Source organism: Dendropsophus ebraccatus, chromosome 1, assembly GCF_027789765.1.
Source record: "Dendropsophus ebraccatus isolate aDenEbr1 chromosome 1, aDenEbr1.pat, whole genome shotgun sequence".
Taxonomy (NCBI): domain Eukaryota; kingdom Metazoa; phylum Chordata; class Amphibia; order Anura; family Hylidae; genus Dendropsophus; species Dendropsophus ebraccatus.
In genome coordinates, this window is record NC_091454.1 from 140,933,149 (window position 1) to 140,958,589 (window position 25,441).

Below are 25,441 nucleotides of genomic sequence, written 5' to 3' on the forward strand. Positions count from 1 at the left end.
TTGTTGCCTAGTTTATGATGTGCATTAGTATTGTTATGCGTCATGTATAAGTATTGACACATTACATTCATTGGGAATTTACTTCTCAGTTAAAAAAGAGACGGAAACCAAGAGGCAACTCGTTTTATTCCGTGTAAACAATATTTAACAAATTTCAAATTGTCTAGTAAGTTCATAATCAATTACATTTCTTTAATCAGTAAATGCATTGTACATTGATATTTTTCATTCTGGTCCTCAATAAATGGGCTTGTTGCATGAGAGATTCATTGAGCAATTGTGTCAGAATGTTCTAGAATACACAGTGTATTAACATGTGATGGAATGGGAAAGGCAACACAGTGGTCCCTTGGTCTCCTACCTACTTAAAAGGGGTTTACCTGGCAAAACTGATTGATAATCATTACATAGTGTATAGAGCTGAGGCTTGTGGCTCCATAAACTATGTTATATCTAGGCACTGTGGCTCTGGCAGGTGTCAGCCCTGCAGTGATTAGCTACTGCTTTACAGTGTATACATCAGTGAGCACTGTTTCCTTTACTAGTATTCTATGAAAACAAAAACATTTTTGCAACAACAGTATTAGTTAAGGAAGAAGCATTTTACAAGATTTAGTCTAATATTCTAGAATTCTGACTAAAGTATCTGCAAATCATAATATATTTTTAATTATTTATTGTTCTCAATTTTATTAATTTACACACTAGGTACCGGTAACAATACTCTGGAAATGTGACTATAAACAAGTCATGAGTGCCATAACTGCATCTGCATTTAGGGCAGATCTGTCACTATACCATATCATAGGGACAAAATTAGAGATACACAGCACTATTCCTTCCATCAAAATGACAAATACCACGACAGGACCTGATGGACTTTATTATAAGTAAGTGAGGTTTGTCAGGTGCCAATAGTGTTTGCTGTGTGACAGATCTGACACTGTCATTTTTGTTTTTATAATCCTATGATGGAACTGACAATGTATGTGCAAGCTGAATACATAAAATATACTATTAGTGCAACAATAACACCCAACCCACCTGTATTCCCATACCTAAAAGATTAAAAAAAATACTTTTAAGGTCCATTCCCACGTCCAGGATCTGCAACAAATTTGATGTTGCAGATGTGGAGCTGCAGATATCAATGTAACTAAATGATGGGATTATGCATAACATTTGGAACACCAAATCTGCTGCAGATTCTGTACATGTGAGTGGAAAATGTCCCTCTAGGGCACAAGTCAAGCAATCATTTGATTGCTTACACAGATATGCATTATGCTGGTCTGTTAGATAGACGCTCTGTTGGTATATTCTGCCACAGGCCATTGACACAGGTAAAAAATGTTTACCATTAAATGAGCAGCACTGATCATTACAGAGAAATACCACCTACAGATAGCAGCTGGCACATGGCCGGTATGATGCAGGAGCGGCTTTCTCACCCAATCTATAATAAAAGGCTGGGTTCCCACTACAGGACCTAAGTGGAGAATTTGAGATGGATTCCATAGCGCGTACGCATTCACCCGCCTCTCCGCCGGCTCTATAGACACCATTCTATTCCGCTATCCACCAAAAGAATTGACATGTCAATTCTTTGGGAGGAATGCAGAATCCACCCGTGCATAGAATGGTGTCTATGGCACGGGCGGAGAGGCGTTCGCTTTGGTTCCGTAGTGTGAACCCAGCCTCAATGTTAGGGCCCTATTACACCAACAGATTTCTGCCCAATTTATCTGACAGATTTTTGAAGCCAAAACCAGAAATGGACTATAAACAGAGAACAAGTCATAAAGGAAAGACTGAGATTTCTCCTCTTTTCAAATCCATTCTTGGCTTTGGCTTCAAAAATCTGTCAGATAAATTGGTCAGAAATCTGTTGGTGTAATAGGGCCCTTAGTAATAGGTTAATAGGGGCTAATGCGGAGAATCTCTATCATTTACAAAAACAACAAAAATACTGGTATCTGAGATTTAGCTTTAGCTATCTGTAAAGTTTTGCTGAATAATTTAAGAATTTTCCAATATTGTTACATTTGATTTCTTGCCTCATGGATAAAATCATTGATACTGTTTTATTAGACAGATCTGTATCGTTTTTAACAGCTTTTTAACATGCAGATTTAAAATGTATTAGAGGAGTTTAAGACTATTCAGATGCCCCCATGCAGCGAAGCTAAGATAATTTACTTAGAAAGGGCTGCAGTGCCATCTTGTGGTAAAAGCACATACTCTACTTGGTAATTTGCAGTAATATAGTATGCCTCTTAGCTTTAACCTTCATGGATTAAATAAATTGTCCTCACCAAGCCCATGTAATTTATTTATTTATTTTTAATAACAACCCACAGGCCTTCTTTTGTATGTTTTATAAGACCAAAAAGACAAAAAAAAATAAATGTGTTTCTTTGGAATAGCTTTTGAACAAAGACTTATGTATTCTTTCAGGGATAATCTTTTTTTAGGTACACCTTTTTACAAACTTTTAAGATGTCATAGTTTTAATTGGTCGGGACCAGGCTCTTAGACATGGACTGACTGCTAAAATGAAAAGCAGATGAACACTGCTTAGCACTGTGCTCAGATTTTCTCCTAAAGTCAAGTGCGAAGTTTACAGATTCATAGAAATTTATACAGACTTTCTAAGAACACGTACAATATTCACTTGGCTCTCTAGGGAAGGCCAAGCAAAGCTGCTCAGAAATAAAGGGGCAACGTGCAAAGGCCATAGCACTTCTGCCCTTTGTTTTAGTATAATCACGTCAGTAGTTTGTAAAAACTATACGTATCCCTTAAAAAGTTCTTCTAAGAAGATTTATAAAGAGAGGCATGTGTCACTGTTTGTAGAAAACAATAATGGGGCAGGTCCACGATGTGTGTAACAACTAACCCTCACCAGAACACACCCCTCAAATTCCCAGAGGAAAATCCAGGGATGACCTGTGCCAACCTTACCGGGCATTAGATACCTCCTCATTAGGAGCTTAATAGCAGATTCTGCCATGGTAATATTAAAAGGGTTATTTCTGGGCATTTCCTGCAGAAATAAAGTTTCAGAGGAAGCAGGAAAACAACCATTAAAAAAGTGTATAACAGAAATAAACCCTTGAATAGAAAGCTTCTAAACCGATTTTATAAAGCATAAAGCTATAAAATAAAAATATCACATGTCATATAAGCACCTGACATTGCCTGCTGCATTCAGAAAAGTGCTAACAATGCATGTTTTCATTCTGGTTGAAATAACTACATGCAGGGTTCTACTTGTCTGTACTGTAAGTGTTTCTTCTATTTAAATTTTTTAATAGGAAAATATTTTGTATGCTTAAAGGACAACTCCGGCATCAGGGAAAAAAATAAATAAATAAACAAACAGACACAGACCCTATACCATCCGGGGCAGGAAAAGAGGTGAAACGGCTCTAGACAGGTCACTAACACACATTCCAAAGTTATATACCCTGCTGAGAGCTCCCTATAGTGCACAAGGCACTGAGGATGAAGTTAAGTCTCTTTCCTTGACCTTTGACACTGATCTCATGCAGTTTTGATGGAGTGCTCCGTACGCTAAGGCCGCTTGGAGCACTGCCCTGCCCCCAGAGCGGCAGGCCGGCCAGGGGCAGGATGGATCAGCACTCTGGGGGTGGGCATTGCTCTAAATGGCCTTAACGTATGGAGCACTTCATTTAACTTGCATGCGAACGGCACCAAGGATGAAGGTGAGAGACATAGCTCCCTAGTGCGCACAGGGCACTGAGGATGAAGGTATCAGCAGGTTAGATTCATCTAACCTGCTGATATTTTCCCTTTAAGCCTCATGCACACGTCTGTTAAATTTATCCAGATTTCCTAACAAGAAATCCATAGGATTGTAATGCGCAGAGTCCCTTGAGATTTTTTCCTGAAGGTTGACCATTTCAGAAAATAGGTCTGGAAATTATAGAACCTGTTATATTTCTAAAGCCAAAAGAAAAGGGAAGCTAGAGCATATAATAAGCAAGTGCACACCAAATGTATTCTTTTTTTGCTTTATCATGTTTATTGAGCATGAGTAGCCCCCTACTTTATTCACCTGTATTAGTGGTGCCCACCTCCTCTATTTATTCATTGCCTGTTCTATTTTTGCCTGACTGTTCTATTTTGTTTATGGGATTGTCCAGAATTCCAGAAGATTTCCTGATGCTCACTGTCTGTAATTCCTGAGGCTACAATAATTTTTTTTTCCTGATTAGGAAATCCTGAAACCACTCCTGATGGACTCCTGACTGTAAATACTTATCACTGTCAGGAAATACTGATGATTTCCTGAATCCTCCTGATCAGTATTTCTGGACAGCTAAAAAATGACATGGATGTGTGCATGAGGCCTTAACAAAAATAGTCATTACCATATCATGTACAGACATGGAGGGAAAGTGCATTTAAAAATATACATATATACACACACACACAAACCTAGACCTAGCAAAAGCAACCAGAATAAAAGATGCATTATTTCACACATGTCTGCATTCTGAGAATTGGTAACTGCAGAAAACAGAAAATGATATTTTATTAAATTCATTGATGTATAACTAAGCAGCCTTTAACATGTTTAGGACGCTTTTAAGGCAACAGCACAGAAGCAATGCGTTGAATAATGTTCATACTAATGAAAAAAGAGCCCCATGTTCTTTGTTATACATTCTGACGTCTTGATTTCGGATCGTACTTTTCCTCAGAATGGGATGTGAAACTTCTAATGACACTGGAGGATGAAACAAGATTAGGAGACATAAGAAAAATGAAACAAAGATCAGACAACTACCACATAACAGCAGTTATATAGACACATGCTGGAAGTGATAGAATTGGCTACAATGCAAATATAAACCATAAAATGTATCCTTATTCTTTAAATCCATAAATCAATATATTGGGGGAGATTTATCAAACATGGTGTAAAGTGACACTGGCTCAGTTGCCCCTAGCAACCAATCAGATTCCACCTGTCATTCCTCACAGTCTCTTTGGAAAATGAAAGGTGGAATCTGATTGGTTGCTAGGGGCAACTGAGCCAGTTTCACTTTATACCATGTTTGATAAATTTCCCCCATAGTGTTTTTGTTTAGGTTTAAAGGGGTTTTCCTGGAAAAGCTATTTATATCCTATCCACCACAATGAGAATAGAAACACTATACACACAGTATATGTAAACGTTTTATACACTTGGAAAGGATAAAAATGTATGTGTTATGGGATGCTACAAGTTGATTCTGCTGTATCCCATATAGCACAATCCATTCCCCATTGGCTTACATTATTAAAAAAAAAAAAAAACATATTACAAAATATAGATTTCTTGCCGTATACAGCAAAACCCAATAAAACATAAACACAAAATGCAAGATGAATCCAGCCTAAAATAGGTTGTCATTCAATCCATAAGAAAGAATGACAATAAAAGCCAGTGATTGACTACAAATGTGGGTGCCTGGAGTGCGTTGAAGCACACAACTATTGTCTTAGAGCACACAACTATTGTCTTAGAGCACATAACTTTAAGAAAAAGAAAAACGAGGGGTGCTTTTTGGTGTATTATTGCAAAATACATGCTCCCTGAGTATCACCAATATTGCTCAGCTACTTGGTTTCACTCACCTTATAGAGTTGTGCAAGATTTGGGCGCTTGCAATAAATGGGTTGCTGCAGCACCTTGAGGATCACTGCCAGTGTTTACACAGCTGGAAGTGCAACGATAAGCCACTTAACCACTCAACCAGTAATGGAGAATTCAATTCCTCAATTCAACACATGGGCGCAACCAACCGACCATAACTGCATAGACAACCGCGCTTTGGCTCGAATATACTGCACGGCCTTCATTGGGCATCTGATGCCTGATGAAGGTTCTGCAGTATATTAGAGCCAAAACGCGTTGCAAGAATAAACTGCCAGTTCACATCATCTGGTTGTCTATGTGGTTATGGTTGGTTGTTTGTGCCCATGTGTTGAGTTGAGGAATTGGTACTGGTGGAGTGATTAAGTAGCATATAACTTTTTCATACCAATGCCAACCACTGGGCAAACCTCCGACTGACACAAATAATAAATCTAAGAACCTGAAAGAAGAAAGTGTAACATATCTAGCTAAAAGACAAGGAAAACAGGTAATAAAGATAATCATTCAAAACTGCTTGGAAAATAGATAAAATACACAGGTCTGAACTGGCACTTTATAGTTGACTAGACTAAGCATTTTCCGTTTTGTCAAGGTTCATTTTAAGGTAAGTCTCTATGGATATTTATTGTATGTAATGCATCATTAAATACATCAAATCACTCACAAGATTTTACATTGTGATTTCATGCAATATAATATGATTTTCTACAAGGATTGAGAATGTTAGAAGGGAAAAGGAAACAACTGCGCAGTGCATTTTTATTATACAGTGGCACCTTGGTTTAAAAGTAACTTGGTTTAAGAGCATTTTGGTTTAAGGGTACAAACCCACTTGCCGGATCTGCAGCAAGTCTCGCTGCAAAAATCCGGCCCTATACTTTCAATAGCAGAGAAACTCGCAGCAGGGATGTACATCCCTGCTGCAATTTTGTCTGCAGCCCGCCCCATTAACCCCCCGGCCGCCGGACATTATACATTACCGGGTCCCCGTTCCTGCTTGCTTCGGGGCTCCCGGTGTCTTCACGGCCCACCCGGCCAATCAGTGCGCTGCGGTGCTGGGGGCGATCGTGCGGCCGGGGGCTGCAGGGGGGCGGGCAGGATATACATTACCTGATCCCGGCTCCTGCTTGCTTCGGCGGCTCCCGAAACGTTCCACCCGGCCAATCAGTGCGCTGCCACGCCGCAGCGCACTAATTGATCGAGCGGGCCGTGAAGACATCGGGAGCCCCGAAGCAAGCAGGAACGGGGACCCGGTAATGTATAATGTCCGGCGGCCGGGGGGTTAATGGGGCGGGCTGCAGACAAAATTGCAGCAGGGATGTACATCCCTTCTGCGATTTTGTCTTCCATTGAAAGAATAGGGGCCGGATCCGCAGCGAGTCTCGCTGCAAATACGCAGCAAGGGGACTCGCTGCGGATCCGGCAAGTGTGTTTGTAACCTAAGAGCTCACAGTTTTTCTAAATTGTGAATTGGTTTAAGAGCATTGCTTTGGTGTAAGAGCTCCCTGTACTGGGTGGAAGCACGAGTGGGGGAGGGGCATGGTCTGTATAGCAGGGTCTACAGCACTGTACTCTGACCCAGGAAGTCTCCCTCACCTTCCAAATCATAGCAGATCCACTTAAGGCTGGGGCTTACATCAGGGGACAGGACTGTGGAGGTAATCTCTTCATAGCTGTAACCCCTCTCTCCCCAGACAGAGAGTGATGTTATACTGTGCCTACATCTGCCCTGCTCATTCCTTCATGCTCCTTGCAGTCTCTGTCAGCCCTTGTGTTTTACATCCTCTCCATTACAGTAGCTGATAATATCACATATTCTGCTGTTTCTGAATGTTTGTTTCATCTGTTTTACATGTTATTCAGAATAAATCATTATTTTGGGGTGTGGAACCAATTGTCTGCATTTCTATGATTTTTTATGGGAAAATTTGCTTTGGTTTAAGAGTACATTTGGATTACAAGCACAGTCCTGGAACGAATTATGCTCGTAATCCAAGGTATTATATATTATAGGTTTTAAAAAACAAAAAAAAACAAACATGAGGAGTAAGTAAATGCATGACTAAAAAGCAAGTAAATACATTTCTTCAGTATACTTACATATGTGTAAATGGGTATAGAAGAAAGCTACTTCTTGCTTACACTTTTCCGTGACACAGTCTTTGAAATGTTCGCATATTTCTGCTTGTCTTTTCTGTGAGTAAGAAGTCCAAAGGTTGGAAATAATCCACACAAAAACACAAAAACAGTATTCACAGAATGATGGCTTCCAAGGATCTGATCTCCTAAAGTGAATCTGTAAGCTCTATATGCTTAAGGCTGCGTTCACACTACGTATATTTCAGTCAGTATATTTCAGTCAGTATTGCAACCAAAACCAGGAGTGGATTAAAAACACAGAAAGGATCTGTTCACACAATGTTGAAATTGAGTGGATGGCCGCCATATAACAGTAAATAACGGCCATTATTTCAATATAACAGCCGTTGTTCTAAAATAACAGCAAATATTTGCCATTAAATGGCGGCCATCCACTCAATTTCACCATTGTGTGAACAGATCCTTTCTGTGTTTTTAATCCACTCCTGGTTTTGGTTGCAATACTGACTGAAATATACTGACTGAAATATACATATACTGACTGAAATATACGTAGTGTGAATGCAGCCTAAGGCTGGGTTCACACTACGTATATTTGAGGCTGTATGTTTGAGGCTGTATAGCAACCAAAACCAGGAGTGGATTAAAAACACAGAAAGGCTATGTTCACATAATGTTGTAATTGAGTGGATGGCCGTCATTTAATGGCAAATATTTGCTGTTATTTTAAAACAACGGCTGTTATATTGAAATAATGGAAGTTATTTACCGTTATATGGCGGCCATCCACTCAATTTCAACATTGTGTGAACAGATCCTTTCTGGGTTTTCAATCCACTCCTGGTTTTGGTTGCTATGAGGACCTGACATGAGGACCAAATACAGCCTGAAATATACATAGTGTGAACCCAGCCTAAAGCTGTAAGATAGCCGACTAGGAGACAAAACTAATTATACCTTATTCTTAGCAAGTGTCATAGTGGCGGCATGGAGCTGCAAAAGACAAACCCTACCCTGCTTGACTTATGTAGAGAGTTTGGCTTTGAGCAAAGTCTCGTACATCAATCATGCAGGACACGGAGGGTGTTAGGGAGGCATGCAGGCTGCAACTCAGCATTGCTTCTATAACACTTAAAGTGTCACTGTCATATTTTTTGTTTTTATTTTTGCAGAAATCAATACTCCAGGCGATTTTAAGAAACTTTGTAATAGGGTTTATTAGGCAAATATGTCATTATCTGCATTCAAAAAGACTTTTCCCAGGCCCCTCCTTCCCCTCTTTTATTCATTGCTCATTATCAGGAAATTACGTCTTGTTGCATCAGACATGGCCCTCTCTGTTGTATGGAGAGGGGAGGGGGGAGGAGGGAGATAAGTCGGCAGCAGAGAACAAAGGGTTACATAGTGGGAGCTGTGTGAAAGCCGGTATTCAGAGATCAGAGAGGTCAGTGCTGACTTCAGAGGAGATAGCCAGGTGATGTAGCTGTAAATTAACTCTTTGTTGTCCTGTTATGATGCCTCATCTCCCTTCACCCCTCCCCTCTCCATAAGAGAGCCATGAAGAAAGTGGGGGGGAGCTTCAAACTGCTTTTTCATGATAAAAATGCATTTTTCGGCTAATAAACCCTATCACAAAGTTTCTTAAAATCGCCTTTAGTATTGATTTCTGTAATAAAAAAAAATTAACAGTGACACTTTAATGATTTGTACATGGTGGTGTTTGCATATATGGGTTCCTGGTAATGAAATATACCTGGCCATCTTCACTTTATTTCTGCAGCCCTTCCCTCCTTCCCAGTGTATTGAATTGATGTTCTTATTCATCATGTTACCACACGAAATGCAGGGCTTTCCATTAGTGTAAGGCTGCATGAAACAGACAAAAGAATAAACAGGAAATATAAGGCATGAGATACGACCATGTATAAGACACGAGACACGGCAGTGTCTATACATCCAGGGCTACTTGAGTCAAATAAACCGCTTTCCAAATGACCTTATGGGAACACCTGTTCCACTGACCCCAGTGGTCTATTCGCTTAAATGTCTGCCCCAGATCAATCCTCCTCCTCACAGCAAATTATGCTAAAAAACAAGAAAACTGGTTCCCCATAACTGGATGAATGTTATAGCTCAGTGGTCCAATGAGTTGTCAACAGTAGTTACAGCTATGACTACCAGACTGTGAGCTAAGTGTTATTTTATTTGACAACATTATCACTTTGTTGTTATGTTAATTTTATTGCTACAGGTACAGTTCACCATTTCAACGTTATTCTGATGCTTCTACGGGACATACTTCCCTCTACTCTGCAAAAACAACATGCATGTGTTTCTCATACCCACCCGTTTTCATTGTAATGACATGTTCAAGTACCATATAAGATCTACTATACTATATGATGTTCTTTACTCCTGTATCTTGTTTCAAATAAAACTTTTCTGAAGTAAAAAAATAAAATTTAAAAATAAAGAAGAACTAATGGAGGAAGCCGCACAGTTGATAAATGGGACACAGAAGGGACAACAATGCTTGCTTTGAACATAATGGTTTCCCCAAAAGATAATTATTGCCATGCATCATGATAAAGTGTTTGACCAACAGCTACGTTGTGCAGAGCCTGCCAAATACAGACAGTTTACATCTAAATCCTTATTCATACATATAAAAGTTAATGTACAGTAGAAGAGTGGGTAGACACTCCGCAAGCATGGATCTTACCCAGTAGACAGCATGACAACTATGCTGCCCCTGAGATCTCAGGAACACTAAACAGATGGTAAATACACCTTATTACAAATATCCTTGTTATTGATAGAAGAATCTTTAGCGGTTCATTTAACAAAATGGGAATACCCCTCTTTAACAAAAGATAAATACTAAAGATAAAAGAAACTACAGGCCATAAGAAATACACAAAGCCTCACCTGTTCCTTTGCACAAAAACCACATAACATCCGTGAAGCCAGCTCCATTTCATGATTTTCAGCTTCATCATGGCAAGAATCACATGGGTAGGCTTTCCCACAGCATGGGAACCTAACAAATGAGAAAAAAAAATTGAGAGAATGTGGTCATTTCTGACATTACACAAAGTTTTCACTTTTGCACATTTTATGTTCCAGCCTTGTTAAAAAAAAAGTTTTCACCCCATTGTGCTGCACTCAATACTTTGAAAATGTTAGAAATCTTTGCTAGTTTACTGAAAATGATAGATAAAAAATATTGAATTGACATATTCAGATTCAGACCAGAACATTCTTTTTGGGGACAGTGATTTTAGCCTTGAAGGCATCCACCCCCCCCCCCCCCCCCCCCCACCAAACCGCTGGTACTGTCCATTTGATGAAAGTAAGTCCTCCCCCGGTCGTGTCTTTTCAAATGCACCTGTTGCCTTGGTTAGGGTAAAAAAATGAAGTAGGAAATCTTGGATGTGGGGGATGTTTTTGCCATTCACTGTACATTATGTTTACCTCTGTTAGGTTGGATGAAGTCTGTGGGTGGACAGCCATTTTTTGTCTAAACAGGGAATGGTAAGCTGATAACAATCCTTTTAAATGGCCACATGATAGATGGCCACATGATAGATGCAGCGATAGAGGAGGAAGATGTTTGATCTACAGTCCTCTTTTCTCTATATGACTGTTTATCACCCTGAGGGGCGGGGATAATATAAAATTTTGATTGCTTCTTGTTTGTGAATTTAGAGAGGTGAAAATTTTCTCACCTTATTTCTCCTGTGTGTCTAAGGGCCCTCTAACACCAGTCCAGGGTAGCACTTTTGTTCAGTGCTGATATATATTGAGCCTCTACAACAGCTCAATCAGATGCTGCCCAGATTGCTTCACTGGATTGTTTGTGCGGCCCTTTTAATTTCATCGTTGTTGGCTGCACAAAAGAAGTGTTCCTATGACCCCTATTTCAACCAACAATCAGCCTTGACTATGGGTCCTTTCAGATGGACCGAAATGCAAGATTGGTGTGTGCCTGCAGTGCTTTTACAAGGCACTATTAATCACTGTATCGTTTGTCCGGCCATTAAATACATTGTTATTCAGCGCACATCTTGTTTAGGACTTAAGCCTATTATGGACACAATTACCCTGACCATGACCTACACATTTACTAGCGGTTCATTGTGTCAGATAGGTCGCACCAAACACTCCGACTTAGCACAAGCAAATATCTATTAAGTTTACATATGTAACATTGTCCTTATTCTGTTCATACCGAATCTTCAGTGTAAGATTCAATGGCCTCTTCTTTAGGGGAATGTTATAGCATAAGATTTCTGACAGATGGAAAAGATTTCCATCGGGAAAAGAACAAATGTTCACCCACAGACTGGTGCCATAAAGGAACTGCTTTTAGTATTTGGCCACTCTGCGATGGTGGTAATATGAGTAATTTTCTGGACTTGTATTATGCACACGACATCCAAACACATTGCAGTTCATCAGAACCAAGGCTATGATACTCATGAGCCACAGGAAGTTCAAATGTTGTGTCCACATTCACATTTGTGTTGCATTTTTGTTGCAATTCTTTGTGTACGTAATTAGAACCTAAACTCTGTGTGTGGTTATGTTCACACAATGTCCAAAAAACTAAAAAGGCGTCTGCTTTTTGTGTTTAAAAAGATGTCAGTTATTGCAACATTTTAAGTGACTTAAATAAAATGTATTGAAGTCTATGGAATAATTGACGTCTTTTTCACACTCTGTATTGAATGAGCCTGCCTCAAAAGACGTCAGTCATTCTATAGATTGTGTGAAAAAGACATCTGTTTTTCCATAGACTTCAATGTATTTTATTTGTCACTTAAAATGATGCAATAACGGACGTCTTTTTAAACACAAAAAGTAGATGCCTTTTTCCTTTTTTGGACGTTGTGTGAACATAGCCTGTGTATGTGTGTGTGTGTGGTATGTGTGTGTGTGTGTGTGATTGCTTGTAAACGCACAAAAAACATGCTTGTAAATTCCACAAGTTTTCAAAAAAGGAAGCATTTCACAAATGCAAATGCAAAACACAGCCTTAGGCTGGGTTCACATTGCGTAAAAAACGCGGCCGTATTTCATAACAACGGCCGTATTTGCTCAAACAATGGCCATTATTTGTATAACAGCCGTTATTTCCGCAAATACAGCACCCATTTTGCTTCCACCTTACAGCAGTCTTGTTTACACATTACAATAGGTTTAGGGATTCAAGATTATTGATTAGGGCTGCAGATTATATAGGGAGATGGAAAATTATATACCTATATAGTCACTGCCCATTGATTGGCTGAGTGTGCAGGTGCTGCTCCAACATCATGTCTTGGAAGCAGGAAGAACAGATGAGCAGTTTGGGACCAGAAGAAACTGCAACAGAAGTGGCTGGTGTAGGTAATACCCAGAAATAAATAAATCTATGTTTAATACTGGAATACCCCTTTCAAATCTCCATCTCAAAGTAAGATTTTTGGTCTTTCTCATGGTTCCATGAAGATATGTGCATGTAGACATATGCCTAGGTATATGGACAATGCTGTACGGGACTATTCTTTTTAGGAGGTATGCAAAAGTAATGTCGAGGCTCACCTTAGCCAACGGCAGCTTTTCCTGTAATGTTTACAAGTGCCTTGGTCGGGAAGAGGTTTCCCTGGCTGTATAGAAGGATTTCTTATTGTCTTCTTTCTTAAACTTGGATCTTTGTTACCTGAAACAAAAGTAATGATTGAGATCCTCAACTCTCTCTTTAAACCCAAAGTCCAGACATCATCACTGACCTCTGCATGGAAGATCTAGCCTCTTATTTCAAGGACAAAATCAGTCAGGAGATCATTACCTTCTCTAGACCCCTCCTGTACCGCCAAGTATCGACCTGTCTCCAATCTTCCTTTTATCTCTAAACTCTTGGAAAGTCTGGTCTATTCCAGTCTTACCCGCTACCTCTCTGAAAACTCTCTTCTTGACCCCCTTCAGTCTGGTTTCCGTCCTCACCACTCTACAGAAACTGCCCTTACTAAAGTCTCTAATGATCTCCTCACGGACAAATCTAAAGATGACCATTCTCTGCTCATTCTCCTGGATCTATCTGCAGCATTTGACACTGTAGACCACCAGCTCCTCCTCTCCATGCTCCGCTCTGTCGGCCTCAAGGACTCTGCTCTTTCCTGGTTTTCCTCCTATCTCTCTGACCGCTCCTTTAGCATATCATTTGCTGGCTCCACCTTGTCTACTCTCCCCCTTACTGTTGGGGTTCTTCAGGGATCAGTCCTGGGTCCTCTCCTTTTCTCACTTTACCCATAGGACAAATCATCAGCAAGTTTTGTTTTCAGTACCATCTCTATGGTGATGATACCCAATTCTATACCTCCTGCTGTGATATCATCCCTGCACTCCTACAAAACACCAGTAACTGACTGTCTGGGGTTATGTTTGACTTTAATCTGTCCATCTCTAAAATCCGTCCCTTCCTCACTGTCGAATCTGCGAAAACACTCATTGTCACTCTGATTCATTCCCATCTAGACTACTGCAATTCCTTATAAATCGGCCTTCCTTCCTCTAAACTCTCCCCTCTCCAGTCTCCATACATCTCCTCCCTCATCTCTGTCTACCGTCCTTTCTGTGCCTTAACCCCTTAAGGACAGAGCCTGAAATGGCCTTAATGACAGAGACAAATTTTATGAATATGACCTGTGTCACTTTATTCATTAATAACTTCGGGATGCTTTTACCTATCCGGCTGATTCTGAGATTGTTTTTTCGTGACATATTGTACTTTACATTTCTGGTAAATTGGAGTCGATACTCATAACGAATCTTTATGAAAAAACCCCAAATAATGTGAAATAATGTGAAAAACTGCATTTTTCCAACTTTGAAACTTTTTTGCGTATACAGAAAATGGTTATGCCACATAAATTATATATTAAATAGCATTAGCAACATGTCTACTTTATGTTGGCGGCATTTATTAAACGATCTTTCATTTTTTTTAGACAATAGGAAGCTTAAAACATTAGCAGCAAATTTCCAAATTTTCAGTAAAATTTCAAAATCAGATATTTTTAGGGACCTGTTCAGGTTTAAAGTGTATTTGAGGGGCCTGTATGTTAGAAAGCCCCACAAAGCACCCCATTTCAGAAACTGCACCCCCCACACTCTGCAAATGCACATCCAGAAAGTGTTTTAACCCTTTAGGGGAGTCACAGAAATAAAAGCTAAGTGTGTAAGAAATTTGAAAATTTTAATTTTCTGTGCAGAGATTTTATTGTAATCCAATATTTTTCATAATTATGCACCCCAATAATTATTGCCCCGTTTCTGAAGTTTATAGAAATACCCCATATGTGGCCATATTGCGCTATTTGACGCAACCACAAGCCTCAGATACAAAGGAGCGCCTAGTGAATTTCAACGCCTCCATTATATTTGGTCATTTCTGACTGTACCACTTCAGGTTGGCAGAGGCTCTGGGGTGCCAAAACCTAAAAAACACCCCTAAAGGGACACCATTTAGAAAACTACACCTCTCAAGGAATGTAACAAGGGGTGCGGTGAGCATTTGGACCCCACAGGTGCTTCACAGCTTTTCCGAACAATATGGAGTGAAAAAAGAAAAATTTATTTTTTACACTAAAACGTTGTTCTAGCCTTCAATTTTTCATTTTCTTAAAGGGATAAGAGGAAAAAAAAGACACAAAATATGTAGCGCAGTTTCTCCCGAGTACGGAAATACCCCACATGTGGCGATAAAGTGCCAAGGGGGCGCAGGACGAGCCTCCAAAGGGAAGGAGTGCCAATTGGCTTTTGGAAGCTGAATTTCACTGGAAAGGATTTCAAGGGCCATGTCGCATTTACAGAGCCCTCGTGCTGCCAAGACACTGGAAACCCCCCACAAGTGACTCCATTCTGGAAACTACACCCCTCAAGGAATCTAACAAGGGGCACAGTGAGCATATGGACCCCACTGGTGACGGGCACAAATGTGGAGCAATGTGACGTAAAAGTAAAAAATTTCATTTTTTCACTTTCATGGCACAAATGTGCCCGTCATCAAGGGGTCCATATCCTCACTGCACCCCTTGTTAGATTCCTTGAGGGGTGCAGTTTCCAGAATGGGGTCATTTGTGGGGGGTTTCCAGTGTTTTGGCAGCACGAGGGCTCTGTAAATGCGACATGGCGTTCATCATCCATTCTAGCCAAATCCAACCTCCAAAATCCAAATGGCGCTCCTTTCCTTCGGAGGCTTGCCCTGCGCCCACATGGCGCTTTATGTCCACATGTGGGGTATTAACGGACTCGGGGGAAATTGCTCTACACATATTGTGTGTTTTTTTTCTCTTTTAACCCCTTGTGAAAATGATAAATTCAAGGCTAAACCAACATTATAGTGTAAAAAATGTAATATTTCATTTTCACGCCACATTGTTCCACATTTGTGCCAGTCACCAGTGGGGTCCATACGCTCACTACACCCCTTGTTACATTCCTTGAGGGGTGTAGTTTCCATAATGGGGTCACTTGTGGGGGGTTTCAACTGTCTTGGCAACACAGAGGCCTTTTGAATGCAACATGGCCCCTCGAAATCCATTCCATCCAAATCCAGCCTTCAAAAACCAAATGGCGCTCCTTCCCTTCGGAGGCTTACCCTGCACCCGCATGGCGCTTTATGTCCACATGTGGGGTATTTCCGTACTCAGGGGAAATTGCTCTACACATTTATTGTTTTTTTTTATCTTTTAGCCCTTGTGAAAATGAAAAAAATCATGACAAGATTAATGATTTAGAGTAAAAATTTTACAAAAATTACACTAAATGTTGGTCTAGCCTTGATTTTTTCCATTTCCACAAGGGGTTAAAAACGAAAATGAACACAAAACGTGTAGGGTAGTTTCCCCTGAGTACGAAAATACCCCATATGTGGGCATAATGTGCCTTATGGGCACAGGGCAAGCCACCAAAGGGACAGAGCGCCATTTAGAAGCTGGAATGGAGGATGGAGGCCATGTCGCAATTACAAAGCTCCTGTGCTGCCAGGACAGTAGAAACCCCCCACAAGTGACCCCATTCTGGAAACTACACCCCATAAGGAATCTAACAAGGGGTGCAGTGAGGATATGGACCCCACTGGTGACAGTCACTTACGTAGAACCACCATTACTTTTTACAGTAATGGCGGTCGGTGCCGTCCTCGGACAGCACCGACCGCCATTTTTTCCCGGACAGGTTCTGATCGCCGCTATTGGCTGATCTGAATTGATCAGCCTATAGCGGCGATCGTAAGCACGGGGGGTGTTAACCACCCCCCGTGCCGAGAAGCTATGATGGCCTGCTATGATTTATAGCAGGCCATCTTCCCCGATCGCTGTGTGCGAACACGCAGCGATCGGGGAAACATCGGGCATAAATTTACGCCCTGATGCGCTAAGTACCAGGGCGCGAGGGCGTAAGTTTACACCCGATGTCGTTAAGGGGTTAAGCGCCACTAATGACGTAAGCCCAACATCCACCTTAATCCGCACCTCGCACTCTCGTCTTCAGGAATTCACCCGAGCTGCACCAGTTCTATGGAACGCATTACCTAAGACTGTCAGGCTTACCTCCAATACACAAAGCTTCAATTGTGCCCTCAAAACTCATCTGTTCAAGCAGGCCTATCAGGTTCCTTAATTTGACCGCTAACCCCCTTCTACCCTCCCACCCACCCATATACCCACACACCAAGCACTTCAGCACCAATACCTGTAGCATGCAAGCATTGGTTGGTGACTGGTTCACCCACCCTTACCTGCACTGCCCTATTTATAAAGATGGCCAGACCATAGTAACAATGAAGCACTTTGCCCCTCTGCCATTTTGTCTCCAACCCCCTCCTCACAGCCTGTAAGCTCATGCATGCGAGCAGGGACCTTACTTCTTAGGTACAGCTTGATAATTACATGTGTATCTGTGTTATGTCTGATTTCTGTCTATGTATGTACCCCCAGAATTGTAAAGTGCTGCGGAATCTGTTGGCGCTATATAAATAAAAAAAGATTATTATTGTTATTATTAGACTCCACAAGAACTCTTAATGTATCTGGTATCTTGTGGTATCTGGCAGCAAGATGTTAGCAGCAGGTATTTTTACTGTGAGGTGGAGCATTTACAAATCGTACTTGTTTTATTAACATATACCCCACACGCTCAATTACAGATAAAAGAAATTTAGGGGTCAAGTCAACTCTTTTAGCTCTTTGTTATGTTCCTCAAAGCATTCCTGGATATTTTTTGCAGTATGGGAGGGTGCATCATGCTGCTAAGAAAGGTCATTTCTATTAGAGAACACTGTTGAAATAAAAAGGTGTACATGGTCTGCGGCAAAGTATAGGTACATGGTGTGTGTCAAGTAACCTTCAGGAGCCAAAGTTTCCCAGCAGAACATTGCTCAAAGAATCACATTACTTCTGTTGGTCTCAAACACACTGCCCTAGAAGACTCTTGGTATCAACTAATATAGCCATCATTATTTGGCCATGAAAGATTTGGCATTCATCACCGACATCTATCAGCGACACCATAAACATTTGATTATTTTTCATAAAGTATCCATTAAATGGATGTTATTAGTGTTTAAGGCAGATGAGTGTGTTAAACAAATGCCTAACTGTGGCAACCATCACTCACAAGCCTATTGGCTTCCATTTAACAGATGGGCCATATGTTAGAATGTGTCCTTTAAAGTGGCACTGTCGGTTTTTTTTTTTAGAAATCAATAGTCCAGCCGATTTTAAGAAACTTTTTAATCGGGTTTATTGCATTTTAACCCCTAGACGACCTAGGACGTACCGGTACGTCCTGGAAGTCTGTCCCCAGATGACCCTGGACCTACCAGTACATCCTGAGCTATGAAGCATACTCTGGAGCGGAGCGCGCTTCATAGCAGGTGGGGGCCGGCTGCAATAAGCAGCCGGCACCTCACCGTTAATGACACGCTGCAGCGTGACATTAACTCCTTAAACGCCGCAGCGTTTAAGTGTAAGTGACAGGGGGAGTCCCCTGTCACTTACCGATCGGGACCCCCGCAGTGTGACTGCGGGGGTCCCGATCGTTAAAACGGACCACCGGAGGTCTCTCACCTGCCTCCGTGCGGTCCGATCGGCGCTCTGGTCACTGAGCCTGCACAGGCAGGCTTAATGAGCAGAACGCCGATAACACTGATCAATGCTATGCCTATGGCATAGCAATGATCAGTGTGTAAAATGAAAGTGATGAAAGGGACTTAAAATGTATAAAAAAAAAAAAAAAAAAAAAGGTAAGGGACTTTAAATGTATAAAAAAAAAAAAAAAAAGTAAAAATCACTATTACACTGCCCCAAAACCCCTCACCCAATAAAAGTATAAATCACCCCCATTTACCACTATATAAATAAAACATATAAAAATAAATAAACATATAATATACCGTAGCGTGCATAATTGTCCGATCTAATAAAATATAACAAGTGGCATTGCGAACGGCGTACACGAAAAGAGGAAAAAAAGTGCACGGATTATCGATTTTATGTTACATTATATATAAAAATGTTTTATAAAAAGTGATCAAAACGTCCGATCTTCACAAATATGGTATGGTAAATAATGGTATCATGTCGCTTTTACTATATAGTACATTACGTAGACACAGGAACCCCCCAAACGTTACCATATTGCATTCTTTTTTACGATTTCACCTATTTATATCTTCATAAATAATATATTTGGAATTCCATCATACATGTTATGGTAAAATGAAAGAAGCAATTACAAAGTACAACTATTCCTGTAACAAACAAGCCCTTACACGGCCTAGTAGATAGAAAACTGAAAGTGCTAGAGCTCTTAGAAGGGGAGGAGGGAAAAACGAAAGCGCAAAGATCAAAATTTGCGCGGTCCTCAAAGGGTTAAAAGCCTTTTCCCAGGCCCCCCCACCTCCCTCCTCTTTTCCATCCACTGCAAAAAAAATCAGGAAATTGTGACTTGTTGCATCAGACATACCCAGTCTGTTCCTATAGAGAGGGGAGGGGGGAGGAGGAAAGAGGGAGTTAGCCGACAGCAGAAAGCAGATAACAGAGGATTACAGGCATGGAGCTGGGTGAACGCTGTATTCAGAGGTCAGAGAGGTCAGAGCTGACTGTCAGAGGAGATAGACTGTGATGTATTTGTAGATTAACTCTTTGTTGTCCTGTTTTGGTCTTTTATTTAGCTTTCTCCATAGGAGAACAATAAAGACAGAGGGGAGAGCTTCAAACTGCTTTTTCATGATAAAAATGCATTTTTTGGCTAATAAACCCAATTACAAAGTTTCTTAAAATCGCCTGGACTATTGATTTCTGGAAGAAAAAAAAATTCACGACAGTGACACTTTAACCCTTTAAGGACATGGCCCATTTTCGTTTTTACGTTTTCGGTTTTTCCTCCTTGTGTTTAAAAGGTCATAGCACTTGCATTTTTCCACCTAGAAACCCACATGACCCCTTATTTTTTGCGTCACTAATTGTACTTTGCAATTACAGGCTGAATTTTTGCATAAAGTACACTGCGAAACCAGAAAAAAAATTCAAAGTGTGGTGAAATTGAAAAAAAAAAACGCATTTCTTTTATTTGGGGGAAATGTGTTTTTACGCCATTCGCCCTGGGGTAAAACTGACTTGTTATGCATGTTCCTCAAGTCGTTACGATTAAAACGATATATAACATGTATAACTTATATTGTATCTGATGGCCTGTAAAAAATTCAAACCGTTGTTAACCAATATACGTTCCTTAAAATCGCTCCATTCCCAGGCTTATAGCACTTTTATCCTTTGGTCTATGGGGCTGTGCGAGGTGTCATTTTTTGCGCCATGATGTGATCTTTCTATCGGTACCTTGATTGCCCATATACGACTTTTTGATCGCTTTATATTACATTTTTTCTGGATTTGATGCGACCAAAAATGCGCAATTTTGCACTTTGGGATTTTTTTGCGCTGACGCCGTTTACCGTACGAGATCAGGAATGTGATTAATTAATAGTTCGGGCGATTACGCACGCGGCGATAGCAAACATGTTTATTTATTTATTTGTTTACTTTTATTTAAAACCTGGGAAAAGGGGGGTGATTCAGACTTTTATTAGGGGAGGGGGCTTTTTACTATTAACAACTTTTTTTTTTTTTTTTTACACATATACTAGAAGCCCCCCTAGGGGACTTCTAGTACATACACTTGGATCTCTCATTGAGATCTCTGCAGCATAGATATGCTGCAGAGATCCATGAGATCGGCACTCGCTTGCTTTCGGCTGCTGCAGCCGAAAACGAACGAGTGCCGAGCCGAGGACGGCGCCATCTTGGACGCGTCCCCGGCCAGCATCAGTAACGGAGATCGCTCCTCCGGGACAAGGTCCCGGAGGAGCGATCTCCCCCACTAGACCCCAGGGAAACGTTGCCTCCGGTAATCGGAGGCAGCTGTCAACTTTGACAGCTGCCTCCGATTAGCTAATTAGCGGGCACGGCGATCAGACCGTGCCCGCTAATAGCAGCGGTCCCGGGCTACTCGCGGCACCCGGGATCGCGGCACTTCAAAGCGGGGCCGCCGCGCGGCCCCGCTTTGAAGTGCAAGTGAGGACATATGACGTACGCATACGTCCTATGTCCTTAAGAGGTTAAATGGATCCTGTAAAAATCTGTGGGTGATGGACGCCACTGCCACTGCATCTGCCGCAGCCTCCACTCCATATATATTTTGGGTGCTTTACTTGGTGTGTATGTTCAACAGAGGCCAAAAACAGTATGAACCCAGTCTCGTGAAATGTTGCAGTATTGTGGCAAGTACAGATGAAGCACATAAGAACCTTATGCTTCATCTGTAGCTGCCACAAAATTTGGGTAAAAGGCATGTGATTTTTCTGAGTAGTTCTCCGCTGTGTAGAACTACTGCACAGTCGATGCAACATCATGGACAGGTTTCACTGGAACAATGTAATTAATGTATTTCCCATTATCTATCAGTGTTTATCATGTTATGGGTGATCAGAATATACTTACACACCTACTTCTATCCCAGCTCCTCTATACAAAGACCCCACAATTACATACAATGGTTTGCACCGTACCACTATCTTTCCCAGGGAAACGTTGAATCTTTTGAAATCTGGATGCTTCACTAAAAATGCTGAGCTTGCTGTGACACTGAATACAATTCAAGTCTTTAGTGCTGCCATAGGAGAGACTCTGCAGAATGAGAGAACAGGAAAGAGACAACAGGCAAAAATATTAACTGACTTATTATTATAAATGCATCTAAGATTCCCTTTCTTAATATATGTTACTCATACCTTTACTGGCTCTTCGTGAGAACAATTTAGGCAGCTGATCACAAATGTACACTCCAGCAAAACCATATCTCTGGCAGTGGCTCCTTGTATATCGACATACCCCAGCACTGTTGAGTATTGATGTAGGATACTAGGGTGGAAGATGCCAGAGATGCGACTATTACATTTTTCACACTGTGCTGTACATGGCTGCTTTCCAGTGAGTGGCAAGTCTGCTATTACTTTACACCTAAAAAAAAAAAGAAGTGTATTGAGACTAAGAACCAGTATTGGAACGGCAGCAACTGGGTAGTTAAGACTTTCTTTTTTTTTTTTCCTCAAGCAGTCTGCTTATTTGATTAAAAATCTATAGATAGAGAGAGAGAGAGAGAGAGAGAGAAACCGCAGCACTCCATAGAGAAGTGAAAAAAAACTGGTGTTTTATTGCATCAGATGACAATTCAGCTGCCTACCACAGTCTTTTTGGCACCTGATGTAACAAAACACCAGTTTTCTTTTTCCACTTATCTACGGAGTGCTACAGTTTCTCTGGATTTTTCTATACTGTGGCCCTTGGATCCAGGTACTGCATGTTCCTGGAAACTAAACTGTTTGCATGTTCAGGAATTTTTAAACAATTATTTTGACAGGCTGCCCTCTCACTGGAATGTGCAGAATATACTGCCATCTAATTTGCAGAGACTACACTATATGTGATTGTGTCAGCATGGTACATTGTATTTACTGAACATTTAAAAGCTAAATTGTGACTCCCTTTTCTCACCTGCTGCACTCCAGAGACACTACAATGTTATGCGCAGTCAAAGTGCCCACTCCGCAACCCAATTTTAATCCCAAGAACTGTATTTCGGTTCCCTTTCGAGGACCTTCTGCTCTTCCTCCTTCCACAATTCTCATGCCATCACCAATGCCTTGTTCTAAGTCATCGTCATCATCTTCATCACAGCTTATCCAGCTATCTGAGTCATCTTCTTCTAAATCCTCTTGGATTTCAGTTTCATGTTGTTCATTATCTTCAACATGTTCTTCCTCACTAGATTTTACTGTCACTGCTGCTTGCAACTGCTGGTATGGCACAAACTCTAACCCAGCTTTCTCTGCTTCAATGTCTCTTTTCAACTAAACGATAGGAAAAATACACAATTACTGATAGCTTGCAAAACATTAATTCCCGTATTATGGTATGCTGCCAGAAAATTAAAGCACTGTTACCAGACGAGCTCCTTCTGTATACAAGCGCTCCAGGTTGCGATCTAACCAGTGCAGAAAAGGTCTAAACAGAAGTTCCACTTTTCCAACCAACTGATTGGTTGCATGCTTTGCTTCTAGCCATGCCTTTGAAGCTTCACACACATACCTGTAAAAAACAAAACAAAAAAAAACAAAACATAATAATAGCCCCTGTTTACATGATTCGATTTCCATCAGAGTTCCCAATGTTTTTAACAGCTCTGATGATATTTTTGCCCTTAAAGGAGAATTCTGGCGAAAATTTTTTATTAAAGTATTGTATTGCGCCCCAAAAGTTATACAGATCACCAATACACTTATTACGGGAAATGCTTATAAAGTGCTTTTTTTCCCTGCACTTACTACTGCATCAAGGCTTCACTTCCTGGATAAAATGGTGATGTCACGACCCGACTCCCAGAGCTGTGCGGGCTGTGGCTGCTGAAGAGGATGATGGCAGGGGGACACTGAGGGACATAGGGCACTGGAGGGACACTGAGCATCCCTCTGCCATCATCCTCTCCAGCAGCCACAGCCTACACATTCGGAGTTGGGTCGTGACATCACCATGTTATCCAGGAAGTGAAGCCTTGATGCAGTAGTAAGTGCAGGGAAAAAAAGCACTTTATAAGCATTTCCCATAATAAGTGTATATTGGTGATTTGTATAACTTTTGGCAATACAATACTTTAATAAAAAATTTTGTGGGACTTCTCCTTTAAGTATACCAAATTTCTGGCATATTTAACAGACCCCATAATAGTGGATACAGCCAATGACTATATCCATGATTTCCACATAGCCTTAGGGCTTTATCCAAGTTCAGCAGCCACCGCTAATCAAATGCCGAAAGTTCGGGTTCGGATCGACTCGAGCATGCTCGGGGTTCGCTCATCTCTATTCTTTACCATTAGAATATCCAGGCATAATTTCAGATTGCTGTTGCATATTAACAGCTTGTATGGTGCACACCTGGATGAAATTGTGGATGTCGGGTGGTCTCAATGATGAGGCTAATTTGCATAGAGATACTGATCCTCCCTCAAAGGAGAGTCATGTCACTAATTTTTTTCCATAAAGTGCACTCTGATTCAAAACAATAGTAAAAGTGTTGATTTTTATTTATTTTGTTGTTATGGGTTGTCCCATCTGCAGCGAGTTTGTATGTACTTCCTATGTTTATCTCTTGCCTTTTACACTCTGCTCTGTATGTGTACGTTTAGAGAAAATTAGATTATGTGCCTCATTGAGTACATGTGTCATTGTGGGGCTAGTTATTCACTCAAAAACATTCATAATGTATATAGAAACAATGGTTTTCACTTACTGAATAGCGGTTACTTTACCTGCACATAACGGAGGGTAGATCTTGATCTTCAGGAATCTGAATTGTGAAAACCTAAATTGTGAAATAAAATGAATAAATACACCTTTGCCTAGAGTAGTGACAAGCCTGAAATAGTCTCTGAATTTAATAATAGCTAAAGTAAATGAGTAGCCCTTAAAAATAAAAAGCAAAACAGTTTTTAATTTAATATCTCCATGAAAGCAGGTGGGGAAAACAGGTCTTTGGCGTGACTTAGGTTGAAAATCCTAGTGGAATCTGCTAAAAAAATCTAAATCCAACTATACTTAAATTATGTGCTGCTATCTGGGGGATATAAGGTGTTAACATTTTAGATTTTTACATGCCTGATCACCTACTCCCCGAAAGATACACAAGTGTGGCTGCTGCCTCCATTCCCTATACCAATGACATTGATGTTAGCCTGATTAGGTCATACATGTTGGCAGACATTGGTTATCCAAAGCACATGGCCAGAATAATAGCTATAGCCACCTTAACAAGCAATCCTATGAAAAACCCCTGCTTGAATGTGGTTGGATGAAACCTGCCGCTATGTGCTTCTTGTTCTCATGTAAAGTGATGCCTGGAAGCGACACTAGCCTTCAGATCTGAACATTATTACCATATTGTTATTCAGTACTGCCAAAAAAACAGAGGTACAGATACATTAAGGAAAGATCCTTACAACTACCTATGACATATAGGGACATTTTAGCTTGCTTAAAGTGGGACAGGAACATAGGTCGATTGTACATTT

At 40.7% G+C, this 25,441-nt stretch overlaps 1 protein-coding gene across 1 annotated transcript in view; it reads right to left on the reverse strand.

The window, feature by feature from the left end:
• Window positions 1-108: 108 nt before the first annotated feature.
• The window catches only part of LOC138799294 (uncharacterized), a 34,493-nt gene continuing 9,160 nt past the window's right edge, over window positions 109-25,441 (reverse strand). Inside the window, exons 4-13 of the mRNA XM_069980261.1 lie at window positions 24,683-24,735; window positions 23,319-23,463; window positions 22,870-23,225; window positions 22,107-22,335; window positions 21,885-22,002; window positions 13,358-13,475; window positions 10,700-10,811; window positions 9,525-9,637; window positions 7,772-7,865; window positions 109-4,756 (exon numbers count right to left, since the gene is read on the reverse strand). Of these exons, the coding sequence (XP_069836362.1) occupies window positions 7,799-7,865; window positions 9,525-9,637; window positions 10,700-10,811; window positions 13,358-13,475; window positions 21,885-22,002; window positions 22,107-22,335; window positions 22,870-23,225; window positions 23,319-23,463; window positions 24,683-24,735 (1,311 nt within the window). The 3' untranslated portion in view covers window positions 109-4,756; window positions 7,772-7,798. The remainder of the gene's footprint in view (window positions 4,757-7,771; window positions 7,866-9,524; window positions 9,638-10,699; window positions 10,812-13,357; window positions 13,476-21,884; window positions 22,003-22,106; window positions 22,336-22,869; window positions 23,226-23,318; window positions 23,464-24,682; window positions 24,736-25,441) is intronic.